The sequence below is a fragment of the Aythya fuligula genome, chromosome 5 (genome assembly GCF_009819795.1).
Source record: "Aythya fuligula isolate bAytFul2 chromosome 5, bAytFul2.pri, whole genome shotgun sequence".
In the NCBI taxonomy this organism is placed as follows: domain Eukaryota; kingdom Metazoa; phylum Chordata; class Aves; order Anseriformes; family Anatidae; genus Aythya; species Aythya fuligula.
In genome coordinates, this window is record NC_045563.1 from 4,110,150 (window position 1) to 4,135,266 (window position 25,117).

The window sequence follows — 25,117 nt, forward strand, 5'->3', positions numbered from 1 at the left end:
TGTAGTCGTCTATAAAAACAGAAGTTAGTATTGAAGGAAGTTCATTCTAGCACCGTAACACCACATCAAGTTGGCTTCCTCTATTTATTTCAGTGCAGTCAGCACACATCTTCCAGGTTAAAACTTCAGTCCAAGGAGAAGCCCCAGCTGTAAAGGCAATGCTTTCTACTGAGGAATTTGTATTACATTTGCTTAGTTTAAAATAGAGGTCAGTGGAAGAATGTGTGTACTACGCTGAGGTCATCATTGCAAGAAGAAGCCCAGTCAGGTACTTCTTAAAAATACAAGAACATGAGGTACTCATATATATACAAACACACTTTATATTTGCATAGCAGTAACTGGCACACTCCTTGTGCACAAATACATCAGTTCAGGTAAGAGAATGCAAAAGGAACAGGATGTGGGAGGCTGATGTTAACAGGCCAGATGTTCAAAGAAAGGTTAAGAGACTTTCTACATGAAAAAGGGATGAGAGAATGGGGTTTAGCTTGAAGGTACTTAAGGACGCAGCTCTCTGCTGAGTATCTAAAAAATCAATGCCTACTTGACACACTGCAAGGAAAAGATGCTATCTGACCCTGAAATGCTTGTTCTAATTTCTACTGTCACAAAGCAAGTGATTGTTAAACACCAGGAAGAATCCCACAGGAAAGAATAATACAAATCAAATCTTGTCCCAGCTGCTGATTAAGCACAGTTGATGCGCAGAATACTGGAGCCCAAGGGTGCAATAGTACCCTCATAACACTGACTGAATACAAAACAGTGCTTTGGGGTGGGTAACAGGTTGAGTCTCTCCCTCAGAGGTGCCCTCACATCACAAACAGGGCAGAGGGGCAGCTGCTCTCGTAAGCATCTGTTACACAAACCTTATCCCATCTCTTATAGAAAGAACTCATGAGGTAACAAAGGTCAAGACAAAAGGTTAGAGATGAACAGTTTGACAACGTGAAGTAGACGGGAAATACATGAAATTATACAAAAATAAAAGTATTTCAGGTAAGAGTCAGAATATGCAGTCACTGGATACAGCAGGAATAACCAGCAAACACCTCTAGTATTATACAGCAATATTTATAGTGCAACAACTGCACCATAACAGTTACAAAATATTTTAAGAAGTTCCATTATAAAATACTACTGATATAACAAAACACAGTTCATGGGTTGCAGCCTATTCTAAACATCCTCTGATTTTTCTTCTATGCAACTTACACATTTTGCATCTCAAGTCACTCATTTTTCCCCAGAGGGAGGAAGAGGAGAAAATACAATCAGGTCACTGAACGTTTCAGCTGCTGCAAGCTTCTGGGCTTTGTTCTTGACTGGCGTGAAGAGCAGCTCCCCATCCAGCATCGGCTGCGAGAGAAATCAGTGTGAAGTAAGCATCCAAGCCACAGTTACCTGCTTTACAAACCAGCACTGCAAGAACACACAAGGTAAGCTAACAGCAAATTCTTCTCCCTAATGGCATCTGTGAGAGCAGCAGACCAACAGTAATTACTGACAGGCAACTGCTTACTTCTGTCAGGTGCCTGCCTGCTTGGAAGGCCACACAATCAAAGTACAAAAACGAGCAGAAATTGCTTTTGATAAGGCAGAAGAAGCACACGGTTCTCTTGCATCTCAGTCAATACTGCAGACACATCACAGGTTCAGAAAACGTGAAGCACAGATCTGCCAGGAAGATCTGAAACCCTTCCTGAAAACTACAGCAATTTAGTAGATGTAAAAATACTGCCATGTGCTTACTTTTAAGTGGTATTTTGAACTGCGGCTCTTGCTTTGAAAAAGTAATTTACCACTGTGAGTATCAGTATAAGTAAGGAATTCTGAATTTATTTCCAGACATAAGAAATGAATAGGTGGTCCACATTTTGAAGATACTCATTACTTAAAGCAGTAAGCTATGTTTTAGAGAGAATTTTTTCCATGCAAAACCAAGGAAGCTGTACAGCCAAGTTCTTTTAACAATTTGGAAGGTTTTGTACAAATGCTTTTCCCCATGAATATTACTTCTGGCCGTGTAAGATAAAGCTGTAGAAAAGGTATAGAATAAGTCTTGAGAACTCCAGCAAGGAATTGGAAGGAAAAGGCCAGGCAGTTCATTATATTAGTAAATATTTACAAGGAAATCCACACAAAATTCAAATGATCAATCTAATGAGATCAGGCATTCTTTCTGTGACAAATGTCTCAATTCATCCTACACTCAACACATGCAATAAGGAATGAGTGTGAGCCAGTACAGCGATTCAGGAACTGTGGCCTGAATTTATTAGAATAAGTTGCATGATCTGACTCGATAACATCATTTTCCAGGGTTTAATTTATTCCATGTAGTAACTGACTCTGTAGCAAAGGTTAACAGTATTGCAACAGGCAGATTGTTGTAGTCAAATAACTTTAAGGGTCAGCTTACCGTATCAAAGGGGCTTCTGTCGACAGATATCAAATCACTACACAAAACATCTGAAAAAAATATTCTTAAGGTTAGTCTGATACTGCTAAAGCTGAAAAAAGTTTGTTTTTCTGTGTTTACCGAAGGAAAAACTAAGTGGTCTGCACTTGCTTTTACTGCAAGCCTTTTACATCAGCTTTCTGCTTCACTTATCACAGGGAAACTACAAATAAAAACCAGGGGAACTGTTTGCTCACATGCAAAGCATGAATAAGTCCTACTAGCCAATGTAGGTTTTGCTATGAGCATGCCTAGATTAACCAAGCTACAAGGACAGTGCTTGCAAAGAATAATATTTAGACCATCAAAACTTGAGATTAAACACAACCACATTGACTACACTAAGCAGCACTAAGATACACACCTGTCTGATGTATTTTTGGTTCTCCATGCTGAGCTAAGTCAGTCTCTGTGCAGGTATCCTCCTTCTCTGGGCTGCCCATGACGATATCTTGTCCCTGTTGCTCTGGGGCTGACAGTTCCATCTCTTCCATGCCATCCATTACTTTTAAGTCACTGTTAGAATTTTCCAGCACCTGAAAAACATGAATTAATTGTTCCTAATCCTCTGAGAGTCTAAGATGTCAGCTATATTTGCTTCCCAGGGAGCCAAAAAGAAAGCCTTAGTGAAATTAGTAGGACATAAGGCAGTTCTAATGACACTGGGAAGCTTTATTTTCTGTTTTGTCTGCTGTAAAAGGCAGTTTGTCAGCTTTTGGTGCAGAAATCATAAAGGTAAAAAGTAGCCAGGATATTTAAGGGATGTGAGCTTACAGCACATCTGTGTTAAGTCCAATCCATGCTTCTAACCTATAGATTTTATAGACAAATCAGGAGAGAGAGTGGGGTGTGAATTCCAGTCACTGTACAAAAGAAAGGCAGAACAAAGGTGACAGCTTAACACTGATATATTTCACATGGACTAGTTCCCAAACACCCTCATAAACTTGATATCATCTGAAAGAGGGCATGAAGGAAGTTCTTCCCCATGAGAAAAAGATTTTGAACTTAAAGTGCCAAAAGCATTCTGAGGATGTTCCCTAATGAGACTTTACCTGAAGGAAAACCCTATCAGAAATACTGATTGTGAAAGATTGCTTCCCTACACAGTGGCATCACTAACAAGCAATTTCTCAGGTGACATGGAAAAGATGAAGTAAAAGGGGTAGGAGCAAATTAATAACCAAGATTTAAAAAAAATGCAGATACATGTGTACATGCATGTGTGTGAATAAAGCCTGCTGTAGCCATGCACATGTGAGATATGTTCATTGATTCGTGTCAGTATGGAACAGTGCTAGGGCCGCATGTGACTGGAGTGTCCCTGTGAATGGCCCGTGAGGAATGTTTTAACAACAGGTGAAGTGTCAATAGAGAGCTATTTGTGTTTGTATGTTCTTTCTTTGAAGTCTCTGATGTCTGGGGGTTTCAGAACAACTGCTAACAACTAGTAACTGTTACGGCTTCTGAATGGGACACTATACAAGCCCCAGATATCTGGCCAGGTGGCCAGGAGATTAAGGAGAAGAAAAAAGCTGAAGGACGGCTAGGAGACAAAACTTGCAGGGGACGCTGTGTAAGCTTTTGACATGCTGCCAAGGAGTACAAAGGGGAAGGACAAGAAAAAAAACACCTGAGAGGAAGACTAGGAGCCTTCAGCATGAAAGACCCCCAGAGACTCCCAGGGGGACCACTGGAGACTGATGCGCATGCTCCAGTAGGAGGGTTTGGATCCCGGAAGCCAATTATAATAACCCCCTTTTTTTTTTTTTTTTTTTTTAGAAGTAGTAATGAATATGTATTAGCCTAGGAGCATAAAAATCAGCTACTTGATGTAACTGGTGTGTGTCTAGGTGGAGCAGAGACTCCCGACGCACCCAGCGCTGTTTGCTTACCTCTATTCTTTTAATAAATTGTAAACTTTGATTATAATCCTATTTTGGGACTGAGCAATTTATAACAACAGATCAAATAAAAATTAAGATCCTACATTTCCAATGAGTGGTACTGAAGAATGACCAACTCCAAAGCACTGGCCTGCACTGAGTAGCCCAGTACTGCCTAAATTATGGAGGCCCCATTCCAGTTTAAGGATTTTTTTTTTTATTTTTTTTTTTTACACTCAAAAAAGGAGTCTGCAGGCATCTCAGGTCATCCACTTCTGCGCTGATAATTGTACTGCTAACAATGCTCTTGCTATACCTTTAAACAGTGGAACAGCCTAATTGTTATGGCAACATGAAGACAGAGAGCTAACTAATACTGTTACTTCTAGTCTGGGAACACAGATACAAAAGCAGCAGCAGATCCTGCTGATGTCTACACTGAGAAGGAAAAATCACCAGTCTGAAGAATGCAAAAGACATCTTGATGAATATTTGATCAGACATCCAAGTGTCCAAAGCTACTAAAAAGAACTATTAAACCAGCAAGCCACCCTTATCCTGAGGGGAAGGATATTTTCTGACAGGAGTTCAGCTCAGGACAACAGAGAAACTAATGCACAAGCTTTGAACACAGAAGCCAACTGTCCTCAGAGAAGCTCCAGGGGGGTTTCCTCTCAGTCAGTCTTCTCAGGTAACTCGAGCTGGCACAGCAGACAGCCTTGAAGCATCATGTTATGCCTCCGCTGCTGACAGGAGGCAGTAATTTGCAGTACTGATTGCAACATGCAGCTCCTCACACACGTGGATCATTAATAATCAAACTCTAAGATGTGCACCACTTTACACATGAGTATTATTATTTTTTTTGGGTAATAGTGGAGAACTATTTAAAGCACAGACATGAACAATGCATGACTTACCTTAGATTCCTCCACCGTGCCAGCAACAGGAATGGGTTCTTCTGCATCTAGGGAAACGCTGAAAGAAAAACAAGAATGTTTTCATTCTTCTCAATCATTTTCAAAGATTTTTTACTTTCCCAACTAATCTTAAAATTAGTTCTGCAATTATGCTCGCTGGTTTAGCACTAGCCAGCTATATAAAACTTTCTAGGCACAAAATAAAAACTTCTGCCCCAATTTCAATGCAATGAAATTACATTTGGACAAAAGCTCTTCACATTTGCTTGATGGAAGGAAAAGACACAAGGACTTCACAACACCTTCATCCCTACCAAATTGGAAGGTAACACTTAATGGGCATTTAGTATTCATTTTTCCAATTAAAACTAGAAAATTACTTATACAAAGTTAAAGCTGCCTTAACATGTCTACCTTTGTTCAAGACAACCACTAGGGAGAGTTTTTCCAGTGGTAAATTGGTGCATATTCAAATTCTGTGCTGGGTGGAAGCCTTCAAGTGCTGGTGTTGTTTGTTCTGCAGTTGTATCCTCAGGGTTACAAAGAAGAGCAGAATTGCTCTGCAAAGTTCTGCTGGATGATCTTGGAGTTGCCAGATTTTCAGAAGTATGCTGGGAAGATCTATGAGGTTTCTTTGAAAGCAAGTCTGAAAAACAGCATTGTGTTTCATTACCCCTGCAGTTTCCAAAAGACAGAACTGTTAAGATTCTAGCTAGGAACACACTAGTTTTTATGCTTAATTGTTGTTCTAAAATGTTATATTATGATCTTATATATGCTGCAAGCAGAAGTTGAAAATGGTGACAAGAGCAGGTCTGTAAGTTAAAGCTACCTTCACTCCAACTAAGCAATTTGGTAATTACCATCCCTTCACAAAACCTGGAATAACAAGATTTGCTGTTCTTATTAAGAAGTACATATGGTGAAAGACTTTGTCATTAATTTCAACATTCCACATTAGGTATTTCTGATAGAATTAAAAAGACAGTTTCATAGTTGATTTTTATATAATTCTGTAATAGTTCAAACAGAGTTGCTCAAAGCTTTTCAGGTCTCCTCCAGTAATAGGAGATATACTAAAAGATCACTAGTCTTGTGAAGAGAAAATCTACCTAAACTGGGAAATCCAGTCATCTTATGAACCATAAATATGGGAGAAGCAGAACAGCTCTGAAAGAATCAAGGCTTACTGAAAATACTAGCTTCACAGATTTAAGTAAGATAGATGCTGAAAATAAGGTTGTATTTGGATTGTCTGCTCAAGAAAGGTGTTAGACTGCTTTTATAGCAGACGGGAATATATTACAACTTTGTTGAACATGAACACTGATCACAGATATATTGTATTTCAGCTCTGAAGACAGTAGTGAAAGATTTACTACACAAAAATTCCAATTCACATCTTTCAAATAAAGGACATCAGCCTGCACTGACTTTGATGAATGGGTTGTCAGCTAAGTCTGAAGCTCAGATTAAGACTCCATTGCTAAACAACCAAAAAAAAACATGAACCACCTGCTTTTACCTCTGAGTCTAAGCAGGGATTCCATACTGCCATAATTGCTTAAAACAGTACAATCATATAGAACAGTTTACTTTGGTTTCCTGATGTAACTAACCATTGTGCCCAGCACAGGAACTGTATCCAGCATAAGTAGCATAATTCCTTCCTAGTGAGCTTGGTTCAAATCTCTTCATTTTTTTCAGGTCACAGAAATCACAATGATGTTCCACTTACCTGGAAAGTTTTTCACAGGGCTTTCAATTCTGAAAAATCCTGCTTCAAAAACCACTTTTTCTACCTCTGGTGGCTTATTCTGATGTGTACAATCAGCAGCTCCCTCATTCCTCATTTTGTCCCTCATAGCTGCTTTTACAGCAGCAAGTCTGTTTCTGGCAGCAGTTCTTCCAGCTGCTCCCAGCTTTGGTTTGGACACCCCATTTGGAACAGTCTTTTTCTGAAATTGAAAGTCAAGGTCTCATTTGGAAGCTTAAGACAGAGGTAACTGCATGTGAACACCTACATAGCTGCCAGCCACACAGACAGCAGCAGACAACAGCATTGCAGGACACAAGATCTCTGTTTATCTCCAGAATATCACTGAGTGCCATTCGGGGGTTAAAGTCAGGTTTTGATGACAATTTAAACTATTTTTCATGCCAGGCCTGCAGTTCAGAAATATGTCTTGTAACTTTCTTACAACTTTTTTTTAGCCTTTCTAGTTAATGTTTTTGAGAACAGTGGGATACAGGGACTCCTAGTGGCAGGGAGATAAAGTAACTGCAAGGCAGATACTTGTCAACCAGAGAATTCTCTCCTGGCACTCAATTTTTCAAGTTTTTCTTGCATCATCTATATGGTTCTGACATTTATAGTCAGTTCACACAGACCACATTTCCTCCAATTTCATGCATCTGGAGTTTCTTATCGACCACCTTTTTTTTTTTTTTTTTGATTAGTTGAGCAGTCTCAAGGAACTGTATGGAGTTCACACAATGTGAATATGATTCTTGATCTTCAATTAGAAACAGGTAGAGATTTTGAACTGAAGTCAATAAAATAGCTTAAATCAAAGCTTATTTTGCAATAATCAATAACGTAATTTGGATAGCATCAGATCCATTTATGTTTAGAGAATTAGTAGTTTAACACTACCCATGATCTTGTTTTAAAGACACAGATAAAATTCAGCGCTCAGTGTTTAAAACTGTGAGGCACTGCCAAATTCCTCTGTAGCAGCTTTATCAGTTAAGTCAGTGCCAACACCAGTGGCTCAGAGGAAGTTTTATATCTGAAAGGTAATTTCTGTTCCAAATTCTTCCTAGTAAGACTTACTAGCAAAGAGTCCAGTGACTTCAAGTCATTAATTCTTAGTTTTAATCTTACCATCCAAAAGAGGCAACTAATATCAAACACCAACTGTAAGTGCATACGGGAGACAAGGAAAAAAGGGTGCACCTCGAGAGGAATTTTACTGAATAGATGTTGATGCTAATGTTCAAATAAAGACAACAGATGAATAAGGCTTTAGAAGGAACTTGCATTTAAGAAGAGTACTCATTATTGCAGTAGCTTACAAATTATTTAAAAGACCTCAACACACTTGCATCTTGATGCTTTAGGAGACACACTTTAGGCTCTATTCATACCTTGACAATTTCTTTGCTCGGGACATCAAGTGGTTGCCACTCATTGTCTTGAAGCACCTTCAGATTATCAAACTTTTTATTCACGTCTTCAATCTATTGGAAATTCCCAGAAGTCCAAGGTTAATTCACAAGATTTACAAAAAAAACGTTTAGTGAAGTTAGATAACAATTTAAGCATTGTGCATTTAGGTATTTTGCTTTAAATATAGAAGCAAACTAAACCTCCAACCAACACTAAGTATGGAATGTTCTCATGCAGCTGACAGAATGGTTATGCTAACAGACACGAGATCCAGGTCTCATTTCTTTAGTTTAAAGTCAGTAGCAGAGGTATAAAATGATTTAGCAAGATCCAATACATATAGTGGTAATCCTGGGGTGTATCATGGGGCTGCATTAGGGAAGGAATTGCCAGCAGGCAGGGGGAGGCAATCCTTCCCCTCTGCTGTGCACTGGGGAGGCTGCACCTGGAGAACCGCATCCAGTTTAGGGTTTCCCAGTGCAAGAGACATGGGCATACTGGATAGAGTCCAGGTAAGGGCCACAAAGATGTGGAGTGTGAGTGGAAGAGAGCTGGGACTGTCCAGCCTCGAAAAGAGAAGGCTCAGGGGAATCTCAGTCTTTAAATACTTGAAAGGAGGGTGCAAAGAGGATGAAGCCAGGCTCTTTTCAGCGGTGCCCAGTGCCAGGACAAGATGCAATGGGCACAGTGTGGAACAAACAAGGTTCCCTCTGGACATCAGGAAAAACTTTTTCACAGTGAGGGTGACCGAGCACTGGCACAGGTTACCCAGAGAAGCTGTGGAGTCTCCCTCCTTGGAGATCTTCAAAAGCCATCTGGACATGGGATCCTGGGCAGCCTGCTCTGGGTGTCCCTGCTTAAGCAGGGAGGGTGGACCAGATGGCCTCCAGGGGTCCCTCCCAACCCCAACCGTTCTGTGATTCTGGGGGATAATCAAGGAGCTGGTTTACAACCTGAGACAGCGCTCACATTTAAGGAATGCGAAAGAGCACATTGCACAGGTTGTTACACTAAACCAGCTCAAGTCTTCCATTGTTTAGGAAATGCCTCATGCAAGCTTGTTTGTCCTTTTAAGCTGGTCTTGAACAGCTTCCTGATGCAGTCTGCACTTGTGACATCCAGTGGCTACAGACAAACTAGTTCTGCAGCATTACCTTCTCCCTTACTGGTGCTCAATCCAACAGCCTTGTTTTCCTCCAGCTCTGTAATGGAGACACTTTGCCTTATTTGCTAGAAAGGCCAATACAAGGCTTGTCTATAGCAGGTCTGTCACTGGAGGAACAAGTCCTTTACATCATCCCCAAAAATGCAGAGGATGCAAAAAATGAATGCAAGGTAGGGCAGAGTCAGCAGCTCTGTCACTCCATGTTTATCTATGGGAAAAGGTGGGGATGCACAGGGGAAACAAACTGCCCCCAGAGACTGTAAAAGCACAGGAAAACCCTTTTTCAAATTACTGGTTCTACAAACTTTGTCCTCAGTATCTTGGATGTTCAAGAAGCAGAACAAACCCATATGCTTCCGTGAGGGAATTCAAGACCTATGACAAGGACCCTAGCATTAAATTAAATGCAAAGATGGATTTATTACAAGTTCCTTTGATGAATGCTGCTATACAAAAAACTGCTGAGACATTTTGAACATTTAGAATGTTATACTTCCTTCTGAAGCCAGCAGAAACACTGGAGAGATGGTTTTCTATCACCCAGCTCTCCTCTAAAATGTTGTAGTTTCTGCGTTATTGGCATACTGAAGAATAGAACCACTACTTCCAGGTGAGTTCCAGGAATAGCTCCCAGCTTGTGATCCTGGTGGACATTGTGACCAACTCCTCACTCCAAACCAGAATGAGATCTGGCTACATGCCTTCATTCCAGACAAAAAGGTCCACAGCCACAAGATAACAGGTAAACAGGTCTATAAACCATAGCATAACATCAGGTACTATTCACTATTTAAAAGTGTTAAACAAAAACCTGCTTTTTTTTTTTTTTTTTTTTGGAATATACTGAAAGAAAACAGATTTTGGATTTTCAAATGAGTAGTTCCAATCCATTGCTTGTTAATTACCCCCATCTTATTTATTCTAGTAGATTAACATGCAAGTACATACCTGAAAATAAATCATATCCCAAAATCCATCCAAGTCTGTACATGTTGTTTCTTTTTCACCCCGTTTAAATTCACAGTTATCCACCAGTCCTTCAAACTGTTTAAACCTTTCTGCTATCAGCAGTCTTGTCTGACCAACGGTTGTGCGAATGAGATCTTTAGCTGATGGTGACAGAAAACAAAAGTGAGTATAACTTGGAATAACCCATCATTTCACAGTGGAGGTAAATAAGTACTTGAAGAGCTTGGAATCTATTATTTCAACTATTTTGAACTGTTCAGACCTGCAATACAGTCTGGAGCATACCTATCCACTGAACTTCTCTAAGCTCGCTTCTTTCAAATAAACTTTACCAACTCAAAGCCTTTAAGGCAAAAAAAACCTGACAAGTTAACCATTTTCTTAAATAAAACTAAGTTTGAAAGTTGATGCATTTAAATATACTTAGAACTTACAGAAAAACTATTGTGATAGGCACTTCAGTGTCAACTAGTATCATATCAAATACTTAAGTTTTAGTATTAGGAGATGAAGCATGGCTTTTTGTCTTGAGATGGATACAACTCTAATACAACTCTCACTATGGGCTGCAGGCTACTTTGCAAATATGCTCAGGTACACAAAGTTTCTTCTGTCACTGTGGTTACCATAACACCCCTCTCAGTGCCTACTACAGTTCAGTCTTACCATCCTCTGGTATGTCCAGCTCAAGTTTTCCATCCCACTGGAGGCACTGAGACATCAGCCTCTCTGTCTCAGACTGAAGAATGTTTCTAAAAATAAATAGTGAAAAATATTTTTTGGAGAACATTTGGAGAATAACTGTTTACTATTATTATCCTTTCACTTTCAGTGAAGCTAGGCAATCTTTGAGCAGAACCCATTAGATTGTTTTAATTTGCTGACTAGCTGAGATTCAATTTATGTTTTACTGCTTTCAAGTTTGTGTTCCTTAGGAGGCATTAGCCTCCAGGATTTTATATTCTTTACTTACACTAATACAAGAGGAAAGATAGGAGGGAATTTCTGAGGTTACTGGTGACAGACACCAACCACTGTAAACTGTTTACAAGATGTTGTATTACTCATGTTAAGGACCTCAGAAGGGACAACAGTGAAGAAAAACAAAAAGACACAAACCTGAAGTAGGGCACGTCATGCTCTTGCTCTGTTATATCATCTGACTTTGTTTCAAGTGCTCTCGTGTCTGTAGAGACAGGAATTGTTTCATTTGATCTCTGAATGGAAGTCTTCTCATCTGAGTCTCTTGCTGAAAAATGTAAAAGGCACTTATTCAGAATTTGGTGAAAACTAAGAACCATTAAAATGATAAACTAAATGTGAACTTCGTACCTTGTTCTCCTTTCAGACTTGTAGTGGGTTGCTGCTCTTGAGGGTCTTTTAAAAAAGGTGAAATTTGACTTTTTGAATCAGGCTCTTGTTCCCAGGAAAATTTAGTTTTACTGGATTTTTCAGCTATATTACTGGAAACAAAAACAAAAAGAGGCATGCTCAGACTTAAGACACATTGAGAAACCGACCTCCAACATGGCCAAACACATAAGACTGAAAAATTTGGAAGACTACCTTCCATTCAATGACAGACAACACGAGCTGTTAGTATTAAAAGAGACATCTGTGCATAGATATCCATGGCACAGTCCCTCATACTTGGAGCTGCTCTACTTCTAAAGCACAGGCAGGATTACGCTTTACATAGCTTGCTTTCCTGTTATATTATGTCCACTTTTGATTAAGCAACAGTAGCAACCATGATCAGGTATTTCAGCATCAGAACACTTTGTTACATGTGGAATCTCCCAACAGAAAGATTGTATTTCCTGTAGCACCACGAAGTTTCACTTATATTTATAAGGCCATTTATATTTTAGGACATTATAAATAAGGATCTTACACTGGAGATTTTGAAAAATCCCAGAAGGCAGTAGGTGTCAAAAAGGCATTTGCTCTAGAAGGAGTCATGGGTGTAACTTTGTAGGTTGTTAATCCATCTAATGGCTGAAACACAAAGTTTTGAGGTGCAAAGGAGCGCGTTCTGGGTCTCCCTGGAGCAGAATTGTTCTTTTCTTCAGAGGTCGGTTCCTGTTTAAGTTCTGATGCTGAACACGTCACTGGATCCAGCTGAGCATTTTCCTTCTCTTTATATTCAGAAGGAATTACCTGCACAAATAAACGAAGCGAACACTATATTATCAAATCAATGAGCATGAGTATAGGAATGGGCTGCATTATAACATGACTGTTTGAAAGCCATCAGGAAGGGAACAATTTCAGGTAATTTGCTTTCTACAGCAGCATGCATGTACACAAGTCCTGACTTACCATAGGCCTAACTGGCTTTTAACACCTACAAATCATTTTTGCAGCAGGGCAGCACTTGGCCATGAGGAATGCAACAATCCACTGAAGGGGCTAGAGTAGCAGAACACCTGGCCTACCAGAGTGGTAATTAAAATTAACAAATGCTTGCTCCCACTGCTAAAAAAAAATGCTTTAATGTGATAAGCTCCTCAAGAGCTGAGTTACTGGCTCCAAATGCGACTAGGTCTGTTGGATACGTGTATAAACTGTAATTATTCAAAGACTGAAGAACAAGCTAAAGAAAAGCTGATAGCTGAGGAATGCAGTCCAAAACAAAGAGAATACAAGTGCAGTTAGGACTACAGAATGTTGTTCAAAGAGGACAAAAAGTTAATCAATAAGTTGAGTCCACATTCCTCTGAGATGAGTGACTAGACAATCACACAGAACACATTTCTGAAATACCTACACTGAGATATTGTTAGCTCAAACCAGCCATAAGACTTCAGACTATTTTTCAAGAAAATATACATCTTCAATCTGTTGGAAATCTTGTTATACTTCAAATACCCTTGCTTGGAATGTAAGCTTTGAATTAAGATTTTAACAGATTTGTGAAAAGATGACTGAGGTTACAGCATGGGTTTACAAACTGGCAGCACAAAGTAACTCCTGTTTGCAGAGAAGTACTTACTTGAACCAGGATGCAAGTGCCTTTTACCTCCTGTCAGTATTTGTGCATGACTGCAGCAGCTTTAAGACAATCCTAGAGCACAGCTGCAGTTGCTGAAATAGGACTGGGGATGGGAGGTGTGGGGGAGACACTGAGTGAGAGGGGAATTACAGTGGAAGGAAGGAGAAAACACAGATGATTCTTGCACAGGACTGTCGGGGCATGAATGCATAAGCAAATTGTTTAGCAACCTAAATAGGGATATGACAAATTCAGAGTGTTCTCTGTGCTGGGGCAAAAAAGTTCAGTTCCCTTTGTCAGTGCTATAACAAACGCGACTACCTTTAATTACAATAAATCTTGCACAGAAAAATATTTCCATATACGTTCTTAGTGGTTCAAAGCCTGAAAATGTATTTAATTCTCAGCTTCTAAAGTCTTGTATTATTACTTGAGCATCAAAAGGATACATTCAGAGTATGTTACAAAAAGCAATGAATTTGCACAAAATTACAGACACTAGATAAAACCAGCAAACTAAGCAGGCTTTTTTTTTTAATTATTATTTAAGTAGTTGAAATATCACATCTAAGATATTGTGTAAGACCTCTAATTTAAATTCATGGTCCAAAACTTGAGGATTAGTAAACAGGCCATCCAAACAAGCAAATCAAATTTGGTCCGAAGTTTTAAAAATAAGACAATATAAATACTCACAGCTTCTTCCCAAAATCTAGTTTATTAGTGAACTTCCTATTAGCTATATGCCTGAGTACAACCACATTTAAGCAACAGTTTCACTACCATTTGTTACTCTTACATCAGTTTTACTGCTTTTCCATTTCAAATATTAAATGACCTACCTCTATGACAACAGGTTTGACTGCCACCTTCTTCTGCTTTGCTACACTTGCTGGCTTTCTCTGTGACTGGTTATCTAGAGAGAGAGAGAAACTCTACAAGGTCAAAAGGCATCTGATTAAGGCAACTGTTCACTGATCTTTTCAGAAGATTGACATAAAAGTCTGGTGGTTAAAGACAGGGAGAGATTGTGTTGCTTCTTGAGTAAGTGGCTAGAGGGCAGATGTCTAATTGCAAGAGTTCATTCAAAAGAAAACCTCAACTAGGATTGAACAGCCTATTAAGAGATGTATCACCAGGAGAGGAAAAGGGATTCATTAAGCCATTAGTTTTCAGACGTTTTCGTATACTAAAAGAGTTCACTTCATTTCCTTAAAGGCTGAAGAAACACTTAAGTCAGTTTGAGTTCAGATTTTGAATTCATTTTTTGTTTACAACTTCCACAGGAAGATTGAAACCAACACTATTGCAGCTGTACTTTCAGCCTTCTGTCATATATATGGAAGGCTGAGAAACATTTTGGAGAATACCCTGAGGACAAGATAACATTGCTAAAAGTTTCCTCTAGTTTAGTAAACAAACATGGATGAAGAAAGATGCCTGACTTGAAGAACACAGGCTCTCAGCTCTTCCAGAGGCATCTGTTCCTGATCTTATTAATCACAAGTCCTTAAACAGTGATGCACCAAACTGGCAAATCTTTCCCAGTTCTGTTTTCGTTCTCTGTCTGTAATTACCATATGCATATTGATGCTCCACACTGATGGATTTTACAGGAAACCATCCAATGTTAGTTTCAACATCTTGATTTCAATATTGCAATAGAGTTCCAGATGAGATCTGAAGTGATAGTGTATTTAATCCTTTTCTTACATGACAATTTGGCATGATTTAGTCTATCTTTTCCAAAGAGACAGCTACAGACCAGGATAGCGAGAAAAGACAGTTCAGAACAAGCTGATATGCATCTCTACAGCAAAGAGTGTCCTAGATAAGCAAGATCCTAAAGACAAAATTGTCTCCAGTATATCATTTGACAATATGTTTAGCAGCAGCACATAAACATAAGCGTTGTTTCCAGTGTTCACTTACACAGTACTGGGCAGGACATCTCTTTATAGCACACTCACTCTGTCAAATACTTACATATCAGCTAGACAAGCAAGACTATATTTAGCACCTCACTTACCAGCAGTAGCAGTAGTTTTCAGCACCTGCCTAGCTGCAGAGGAGGCTGCTCTGGTGATTCTTACATTTGGGGCTGTCTGGACTGCAGTCTGCAACACTGAGAAATATTAATTCCAGAGATAAGCTTTCTAAGGAGTTGTATTCAAGCAATGTAAGTCAAAGCTTCAGTTTTGTAAAAATCAAAGTTGTACCAGCAATTCTCAGTTGCATTAGTTTGCCAGAATCATCAGGAGGGGTGTTTTTTTTGTCAGTTCCATGCAAACAGAGCTAAACATGGAGAGCCCAGCTTAGCCTTGGCATTAAGGATGTTGACACAAGAAGGTTTTGTTGCACAATAGTACTTCCAGAATCCTGATAACATCAAAGTACCAGTGTGCTAAAAGCTACATACAAAGCTTAAGAATCCCTTCTCAATGTTCACTGCTATCATAGACAAATTCAACATTTCCCTTATGATGCTCTGGTCATTACATGAAAGTATTCTAAGATGTGAATTTAATAAAGTATTCTTTAATTTGAGTCATGCCCAAATTATTTTTATTAAATAGGACTCTGATTCATATACTGTATTACACATCTTCGTAATTGTCATCTTTGTGTTTTAGTACGGTTTCTAATTTCCTTATTTCCTTCAAAAATTATATTCTCTTGCACAAAAAAAACCCACAAGCTCTGTTTCGTTATCTGCCTTTCTATAGCTGTCTGAAATCTAGCCCCACTTGGTTGCTGTTAATGATATTTCTTTTATTTTTAAATGTCATTTTACTTGCCACATAATTACTGCTTGACAAGCTGGAAAAAAAATTACTAGATAAATAACTATAACATCTGATTTATCCAAATGTTCACTTCCTTAACATTTTCATACTGTTTAAATACATGTAATGCATATTCTTGCTTCAAGAAAAAGCATTATTGAGTCTAGTAGATGATAATTTTTCAAAAATTAAATGTTTCAATTGTTACACCAAACATTAATAATAGATTTTCTCAATATTCACTGAAGGTATGACATTTATTTAAGCAGACATCTGCTGCTTGCTGATTTAATTACTTTAGCGATACGAAATTCATTTCACCCTGAATTATGGAATATCGTGTGTTAACATAAGTATTCTACATGACTTAGCATTATCAACTTAAGGCACTGACATCACTGCGCAACCAGAAAGAATTCATAATCAAAGGTATTCTATTTGCTTAAACAAACGTGGCATTTTTCTCTTTTACACTGTTTTCTCCATAGAAGTACAGAATAATCACACAGAAAGTCCAACAACTACACAGATACAGAAGGGACTGTTGTAAAATATGAAAACATAAGACTGTACTTATAACTAGACAAACAGGAAGCTCTGCACATGTCCAGCTGCGGAGGCAGGGAGCAGTCATACAATTCTACTTACTGCTCTTATTCTTTTCCCTTCACTAGGCTGAATAATCAGTAACCAGAACTGCATTAAGTATCCTGCACTTCATTTCCCCAGCCTACAGAGGCAACAAGTACATGCAATGCCTAGAGCCACATGCTCAATAGTCTGTCAGCAGCTGCCCTGGCTGTAGTTGGTAGGAATGGTCATCCTAAAAACTTCCTTGTTCCCTATATCCAAAACTGAATTGTGGACCTCTCTCAAAGATGTTCCTCGCCTCACTTCCATAACATGACAATCGTCTCAGAAGAATAAAACAGCAGTGCCCTTGCAGATTCAGATGTAGGAAGTGTTTTTACTTTCCTACCTTTCCCTTTTTCAGCCATTTTGTCTGTACTCTTCTGTTTGCATCCTGCTGCTTGTGTAGGGCGCACGCTATGCCCGTTGGCACGGACCTGCAAAAGAAGATTGCATTTTATGAAGCACTGGATTTCCAGAAATGAAGTAGCCCAACTTTTCCTCATCTTTCTATCCTAGCCTCCAGTAAAACAAATGGCCAAGCAATTGGTACAAACAGCTTTAAAGAGTAAAGAGAAGTTAAAGATAACTAAAATAGCTCATTTTAGACATGTGTTAACATGTTACCCATCTAATTAGGAATTCAGAAAAAGAATGAAGAAAATTTAAGAAACTGTTTAGTTTACTTTGAAAGTAGGTGCTAATTACTGCCCCAAGTTAGTTTGTATTAGGTGATTTATGTGATTTCAAAGCCGCTTTTCTGAAAGATTCGGTATTAACTCCGTTCTCCCTTCACACAGTTATGACTGGAAATCTTCCAAATGCATTCAAGTTGCATAAGACAAGATTGCTAGATTCAAATTATAGCTTTTTACAGATTACTGCAGGTGAAATTCCTCAAACTACTTTTTTGTACAAGTAATATCAAAAGAGACTGCCAAGATTCACAGTAAAGCGTGCCAACACTGAAGTGATTCCAACTTTGAGCAGTAAAGATTAATCATGACTGATGCCTGCAGTAATTGCATCTCAACAACACATACCTCCATTTATAAGGGTTTTAGGCCTTAAAATTAAATGGAAATCTGCACAACCGCTATATGTTGTCTTTCAATTTTAGCCACTGGTTTTAGTCATTTGTATTACTGACCGTAGTATGGAAAACATAAGGCAAAAACCCTTACATATAAAATTCTTCCCCTTAATGAAACAAACAGCTCCATGTCCAGCTTGCTGAAAATAATGTATGCAAGACCACTATTGCTGAATTTACTAACATGAGATGAAGTATTCTACAGATTTAAGAACTTGAATATAATTTCGTCTTTATGAAATTAAGATGCCAAATTAGCAAAACTAACTAAGATTTCAACAGCTTTGTGCACCAGATCTGTCACTGTGTAGACTCCATGATGTCAGACTAATAGATCTGATTGGTAACTCAATCTCTCATCTCTAACAAGTAGATAAAAAAAGGTGGCATAACAGGCAAGAATATTTTTAGGTTGAATTTTAAAAACAAACGTTCTTTCTCACTCGGAGAAGAAAAATATACAAAACTTGTGACAAGTTCTAACAATGTAGTTGATTTGCTGGGTTACCTTCAACTTTTTAAAGCTAGAATGTGATGTAGGAAAATAATTGACTTTTTATAATCTGCATTCATTGCACATTTTCTGTATTCATGAGAGATTCACTGGTTCCCCAAGCCAAGAAGTATTTAACTCATTACTGTCTCCACCCTTATTTGCATTCCTTGCTGACTATTTAAGTGCCTGCGCACTCAAGAGTCAAAATGGATCAAGTTTGTGATTTGAAAAACAGTCAGATGGTCCAAACACTAGTCAATATTTCATATGGAAAAAGAGATCTGGAAGATCAGTACACTTCCCTTTGGTTTGTACCAACCTAATCAAATTCTGTAGTTCGGTTCAACACAATGCTCAAAAAAAAAATTCTACCAGCTTACTGAAAGCTTTTCTGACCTAATTTGTCATTCTCCCTGGGAAAAACCTGCTTGGAGACAGCACTCTGTGTCAGAATACAATTCTGAGTTACGGCCTAAAGGATAATTACATCGTTTTCTGCAAGATTAACTTAAATTTATATAAGAGACAAACCGTAGAAGGCTTAGATGTTGCTGGTATCACAGCGTTTTCTGCTTGGTTCTTGGCCTTTGACCGAGTAATCCTCCCAGAGAAAGCAGGAGCTGCCTGGAAACATTCCCAAGGAAACAAAGAGTTAACAACTCCTTCCTCCCTCTGCCATCACTGCTAGAGTGAGCAAGAAGCTTAAGGATAAGAAGCAACATGTCTGTGCACTTGAGTCAAAGTGGATCAAGTCTGATTTGAGAGAAACTTAGATGGACTAAACAGCCAAGTTACTTTAGAACTGGTAACTGGCATTTCATTTGCAGATGAACTGCTGTAATTTGTGAACTGAGAACACAGACAAAATCAAAAATCAACACATTTATATTATTTCCTGCTTTGTTTACGAAAAGAAGGAAAATGCTCCCTTATTGTTCCTTATTATAAAATATCAAGTATTCCTATTATAAAAGGTTTAATTCACATAACTTCCATAAAGTTTGTATACAAATAGTAACATTGTATAGTATATAAGCTTAATTTAGATATTTAATATTACTCTTATTACCTTCTCACTTGGCTTCACTGTCACAGGATCTTCAGGTACCAGAGAAAGAAATCCAGGTGCAGTAGGTCTATACAACCCAACTTTAAACACACCCTTTTTTGCTTTCTCTCTTTGCTCTTTTAGTTTTCGAAGTTCCTTTTCTTCTTTATAGCGCTGAAGCATTACCTTGCGCTCATCAATCCTCTTGGAGGCTGCATCTGTAGGTTGTTCTGAAGAAAATATGAAGACAGGAATATTACACAGTATCACAGAAATTTTTCAGCCAAGAAAAATCAGGAAATATGTTGGGAAACTGCAAATTTATTTTTTCTAAGTTACAAGAGGAACATACTAGGCCAGCAAGTAGAAGACTCTGAAGCACATGCCTACAATTTTCAGTTGAAGACTTATATGTGATCTATCATCTTGCTAAAAACTTAAATTACCTGCATTGTTTTAGCCATTCCCACAAAGAAACTAGCAGCTTGAAAAATAAAATTACAATATGCATTACCCATTGCTAAGCATGCTTTAAGCACATGACAGATACTGGTAATATGTAGATGAGATTATAGATCAGGTTTATTCACTTCTTGAACAGAGCAACCATTAAGAGACTTCTCATTGAATATTAATAGACAAATGCATTTCTTCTTTGTCTGCTGCAGACAAATCACAGTAAAAGCTAATTCATACCACTGGAGCCATAAAGGAAGGCAAAGCTGTATTAAGACCATTTGCTTGAGTTAGAAGAATTAGCAGTCATTTGTTTTGAAATCTTAAACCATTCCTTCACATTCAGATGTGAACCTCAGTTTGGTTCCTGGGATAACATCACGAAATTCACTTAAAGACATTTTTAACAATTTTTGAAAAGCTTTAAAACTAGGCTTTACGTACTCTGTTTCACACTGCTGTTCTCTTTAGAGCGTATCTCACTTGTCTCATTCCGTTGAGAGACTCCTCTGTCTTTCGATAACTGCACATTGACATCTGCCAATCCAAACTGCCTGCCCTTTTCAAACAACTTGTGTCTGTTCTCCTTCTGAAGCATGGATTTTCTGCGAGCAACTTTTGTTCTGATGGTTTCTGTACTCAAATCCTTTTTGTATCGACCGGCGAACTGGGACGTAGCAGCCATCTTGGTTACCCTGGACAAAAAAAATATCATAATGATTAGGAAAAAAAAACTGTAACTGTTTGTTTTGCCCTTTTTATTGGGGTTTACATGTTATGAACAAAGAAAGCCCTGGGTTCTTCATTTCTGTTGTGTACCAGAGACAACACAAATAGTGATTTCAGCATGACTCCTCATTATTTGCTTTATGTATTCGAGGGGCTCGTTTGTTTACCAAGCTGTCAGCAAATCTGACAAAATTAGCAGGGAAGGCTTTGTCACCGCCAGGGACTGGCCGGCTAGTCTGTTCCCAACACAGATGTTTTTCATGTTAAGGAGACCATCAAGTAAATGACAAGGCTGCAGGACAATACTTGGAAGCAACACTGCCACTGAGCGTTTAGATTATACCCTATCTGATGGCAAGGCATTTTTGTCATGCATCGGAGCACTTGGCTCTGCTTCCTCACAGAGTTTCCAGGATGCAACTGTAACACAATAGCGTTTATTTCAAGCAGGATTTCTCCCTACTTTTTTAACCTGAGGAAGACCTGATGAAAACATCAGCTGGTCTGTACATGCTGTGCTAGCAGGGACACAAAAAGCTCCAAAGCCTGCCTCCCACCCAAAACCTTTTTGCTGAGGGTTTTCATGCTTCCTGGAGAGGTCAGGCTCAGTTCTTGTAATTGCTCTTACTCTGCCTGCCCCTTCAACCAGGGTGCTTTAGAAACCTCATCTTAAAGAAAACAATTTTAGGGTAAGAAGGGTGATACTGCTAAGCTAAATAACTAACAAAGGTCAGTACAGAGGTTCTCAACTTCAAGACAAAGAGCTTTGGCCAAACAAAAGGAATAGTTAGCGAGCTGGACAGAAAAGATCAGCCTTGACCATGGCTATTCAGGATTTCTTAGTCAAAAAATACTATTTGCTACCAGTATCTCAAGCCAAAAATGAGCACCAGAGACCTAACTGAAAACCTTGATGTCAGAAAAAACAGAATACCAAAATAAGCAGAAACAAACAGTGTGCTCTTAAATTATATATACCTCGTGAAAAAGCATGGAGAGAATCTGAACTACCCTAAGAAGGAAAACAAAGTCTGCATTCTGGAGCTGGCAGTGGCAGCCCCTTGTGCCTAACTTCATGGCAGTACTCACGTACCGAGTAACTTGCACAGCACCAACAGCACTTCCACAGCCATCTGGAAGGGCTTGGAATAGATACTGGAGGCTATGCATGAGTCAGAAATGTAAATGGGTATATTTTAGGTTTTTCTCCCAATAAGCTTAGCGGAGCAGGAGAGCAAAATGGCGAGAGGAAGAATAAATGAGCAAATGGGAATAAAAGCAGAACTCAGCTTAAAGTACTCGGATCAGAAGCTGAATCTCTTCCACACAATCTTGGAAGAGCTGGTACACATCAGTGCCACCTGATTAACATCAAGCATCTTATCTCTCATTTTTCATTTTATGTTCCAACCTTCAGAGATTCATTAAAGATGCCAGATAATTAATAATGATTGCAAATGATCAGACTAACTACTGTCGCTCATGGGTCACATTTATCCTGCTTTACAGGTAAGTGTTTAAGGAAGGTTAAACCCTGAGCTTCTCCAATAATCATCTTGGGACTGATCTTGTTAGTTGTTCCTGTGGTATTATGGAAAACCATTAAAAGTTAGTGGTGGTATATTGCTACTATCTGCCTCCTAGAAGAAGCAGATCTCTCACGCTTCCTTAAAGAAAATCGTTCCTAAAAGCAGCAGCTAACATCAAGTCTCTACACTCATCCTCTGTGGTGTTAAAATTAATATATAAGAAATTGAGAGGTCTGGCTAAGAAGTTTATCTGACTAAAAGAGTATTTCTTCCACGTGAAAGTCTGCGATTGTTTCCAACTCCCCACTTCTGAGCTAAGATAACATTAGGTGTGCCACCCTTATAAGCCCCAAGAGCCGTCTCTCCACTGTCACCCTATTGACTGTTGGATTCCTTCTCAGAATTGTGACAGCTAGCAGGCTTCTTATCTTAGGGAGTTCATCTCTCCCAGGGATGGGCTTTATTAAAATCAAAATGATTGTTTTTCCTCACTTCTTCCTTTAGTTTTTCGGAAGCAGTTTACAGGTCAGGTCTCTGCAATCACTGGGCAAAGAAAGGGGAGCAGAGGAGGAGCTGTTGTCCAAATGTTCGATGATCAGCTGACAAAGCTTCTGCCTGACCTGTTCTAAACCTTGGGAGTCCCCAGAGCTCCAACAACTTGTGGGACAAGTTCCCTGTGCCTGGGGATCCTTTATGTGCTCTATATACAACAACAGATTGCACGCATAATGTTTAATTCAGTGCCTTGGTAAAAGTTAATATGCCTATAACTACAGAAGAGGTGATGTTATGCATCAGGCAATCTTACAACAAGCTGCATTTGTTTTAGACTTTAATAAGCATTTTAACACTTTACCTTCTATTTTAAACAGCATTTTTCTCGCTCTTGTAGCACACATCCACCTAAACCTTTCTGCCATGAATAAGCACCAAGAGCAAGTAATCTACTTTCAAGTAAGTAGCCCTATGGAGGAACTCACCTGAAACTTGAAGCGTTATGGAAGCAGAGATAGAGAAAAGAACTTCCCCTTATTTGTAATACAAAAGTACCACCCCCAGATTTGTATTTATTTATTTATTTTTGGAGTAGCGCCTTGCCCAAGCAGGACTTAAAGGATAATTAAGATTTAAATCGGCATAAAGGCGAGGCGAGACTAGTAGCAGGAGGGGACAGAGCTTTATATAAAGGGAAAGCTTTTTATAAAGGGAAAGACTCGGAAATAGTTAATGCACGCGAGTTAAATTACAGCTGAAGAAGCACAAGGATGACTTGTGGAGGAGACAGGGAGGGAAACCTCCTGGGAGAGCCCCACAAAGTCCCTCAGAGCCCCAAAAATCCTCTCAGAGCCCCCCAAGCCCCCTCAGAGCCCCCAAAGCCACCTCAGAGCTTCCCCCCCCCAACCCCGTCCCGCCCGTACCTGCCCGGCCTCAGCGCCCCTCTCCCCGCGTCCTCCCCGCTCACTTTCAAATCTCACCTCCCGACGCTCATTGGCCAGCCCCGGCCCATCCGCGCGCTCTCATTGGCCAGCCCCCAACGGCCAGCCGGTGGGCGGAACCCAACTCGCGGAGCCGGGTGTTTATTGGTGGCCGCCCGAGCTCTGCTTGGTGCTCATTGGTTGTGTGGAGGCGCGGGGGCGGGGCTTGGCTGGGAGGGGAGGTGGTGAGGGGTTGCCGCGCTCCGCTCTAAGATGGCGGCGGCCTGAGGGGGCTGAGGGGCGGTGGGGCGCAGTGGGTCCCGCGGTGCAGGAACGCCTCGCTGCGTGAGGGGCGGGCCGCTGGGTGTCAGCCATAAAAAAATGAGGCCAAATCTTGGATCCTGCTGAGTTTTGTCAGGGCAAGAATAAAGATCTGTGTGAGACTCCCGAGCACTGCAGGAATTTTCAGATGTTTCAAGGCTCACCTAACCAAAACACTTAAAAAATGCATCCCTAGCCCATCACACATCCTCCACTTTTATTCTAACGTAGTGCACAACAGCCCTAATCTCCCGTTTTCTTCGTGTCACAGCGACCCCAGGTTTGCTGGGGTGGCTCCTGTTCGAGGTCCTCCTCAGGTGCCAGGCAGCTCGCGCTGCGCTTGTTTACAAAAACCTGCGAAATTAAAACGTAAAAAGTGTTAATGAGGAAAGCAGCCGCTTGGTGGCGCCGCCAAAATGTAGGTTGGCAGATGAGGAAAGATGAGTGCCAGACAGGAAACTGCTGAGTGCTGGGTATGGTCAGTGCTGGATGACGGCCCATACCTTGCAAACAGCGTAAAAATGCGGCGTCTCCGGGCTGTGTTACAGTAAACAGGCGGTACACTTTTATTTAAACACGATTACAGTGAGAGAAGACAGCGATGAGTGGATTAAAGACCGTTCGGTCAGAAGGCAGAGCTGCTTCCCGCAGCAGCGCTCTGTCCTGCATCACTCCAGGCTGGCTCTGTGCCTCACGAGGTGCGGCTGTCAGAGAAATGCCACCACACAGCTCCCTGTATGAACTAACAGGGGGTAGAGCAGAGGTCCAGAAACTTTAAACATCAAGAAGAACTCTAAAATTACTAATTTGCTATAAAGTAATCACAGACTCACAGGCTGTTTTAGGCTGGAAGGGACCTTACAGCCTAACTCCATCTGCCCTCAGCTCCATCCAGCCTGGCCTTGGGCACTGCCAGGGATGGGGCAGCCACAGCTCCTCGGGGCAGCCTGCGCCAGGGCCTCATCACCCTCATAGTGAAGAATTTCTTCCTTATATCTAACCTAAATCTACCCTCTTTTAGTTGAAAGCCATTACCCCTTTCT

At 39.9% G+C, this 25,117-nt stretch overlaps 1 protein-coding gene across 3 annotated transcripts; it reads right to left on the reverse strand.

The window, feature by feature from the left end:
• Nucleotides 1-78: 78 nt before the first annotated feature.
• On the reverse strand, nt 79-23,807 carry DLGAP5 (DLG associated protein 5). Of its 3 annotated transcripts, none has more exons than XM_032189367.1 (19): nt 23,757-23,807; nt 20,525-20,775; nt 19,646-19,854; nt 19,108-19,200; nt 17,337-17,424; nt 15,601-15,696; nt 14,414-14,487; nt 12,471-12,736; nt 11,909-12,039; nt 11,696-11,825; nt 11,243-11,328; nt 10,556-10,716; nt 8,421-8,513; nt 7,009-7,228; nt 5,685-5,916; nt 5,271-5,328; nt 2,829-3,000; nt 2,426-2,475; nt 79-1,362 (listed from the first exon to the last, which is right to left on the reverse strand). In XM_032189367.1, the coding sequence occupies exons 2-19, from the start codon at nt 20,763-20,765 to the stop codon at nt 1,240-1,242; spliced, it is 2,523 nt and encodes an 840-aa protein (XP_032045258.1). In that variant the 5' UTR covers nt 20,766-20,775; nt 23,757-23,807; the 3' UTR covers nt 79-1,239. The 3 variants fall into 3 exon arrangements, with proteins under 3 accessions (XP_032045258.1, XP_032045255.1, XP_032045256.1); XM_032189364.1 differs by having other exon boundaries at nt 15,601-15,698; nt 17,330-17,424; XM_032189365.1 differs by lacking the exon at nt 23,757-23,807 and adding an exon at nt 22,831-22,879 and having other exon boundaries at nt 15,601-15,698; nt 17,330-17,424.
• Nucleotides 23,808-25,117: the final 1,310 nt, after the last annotated feature.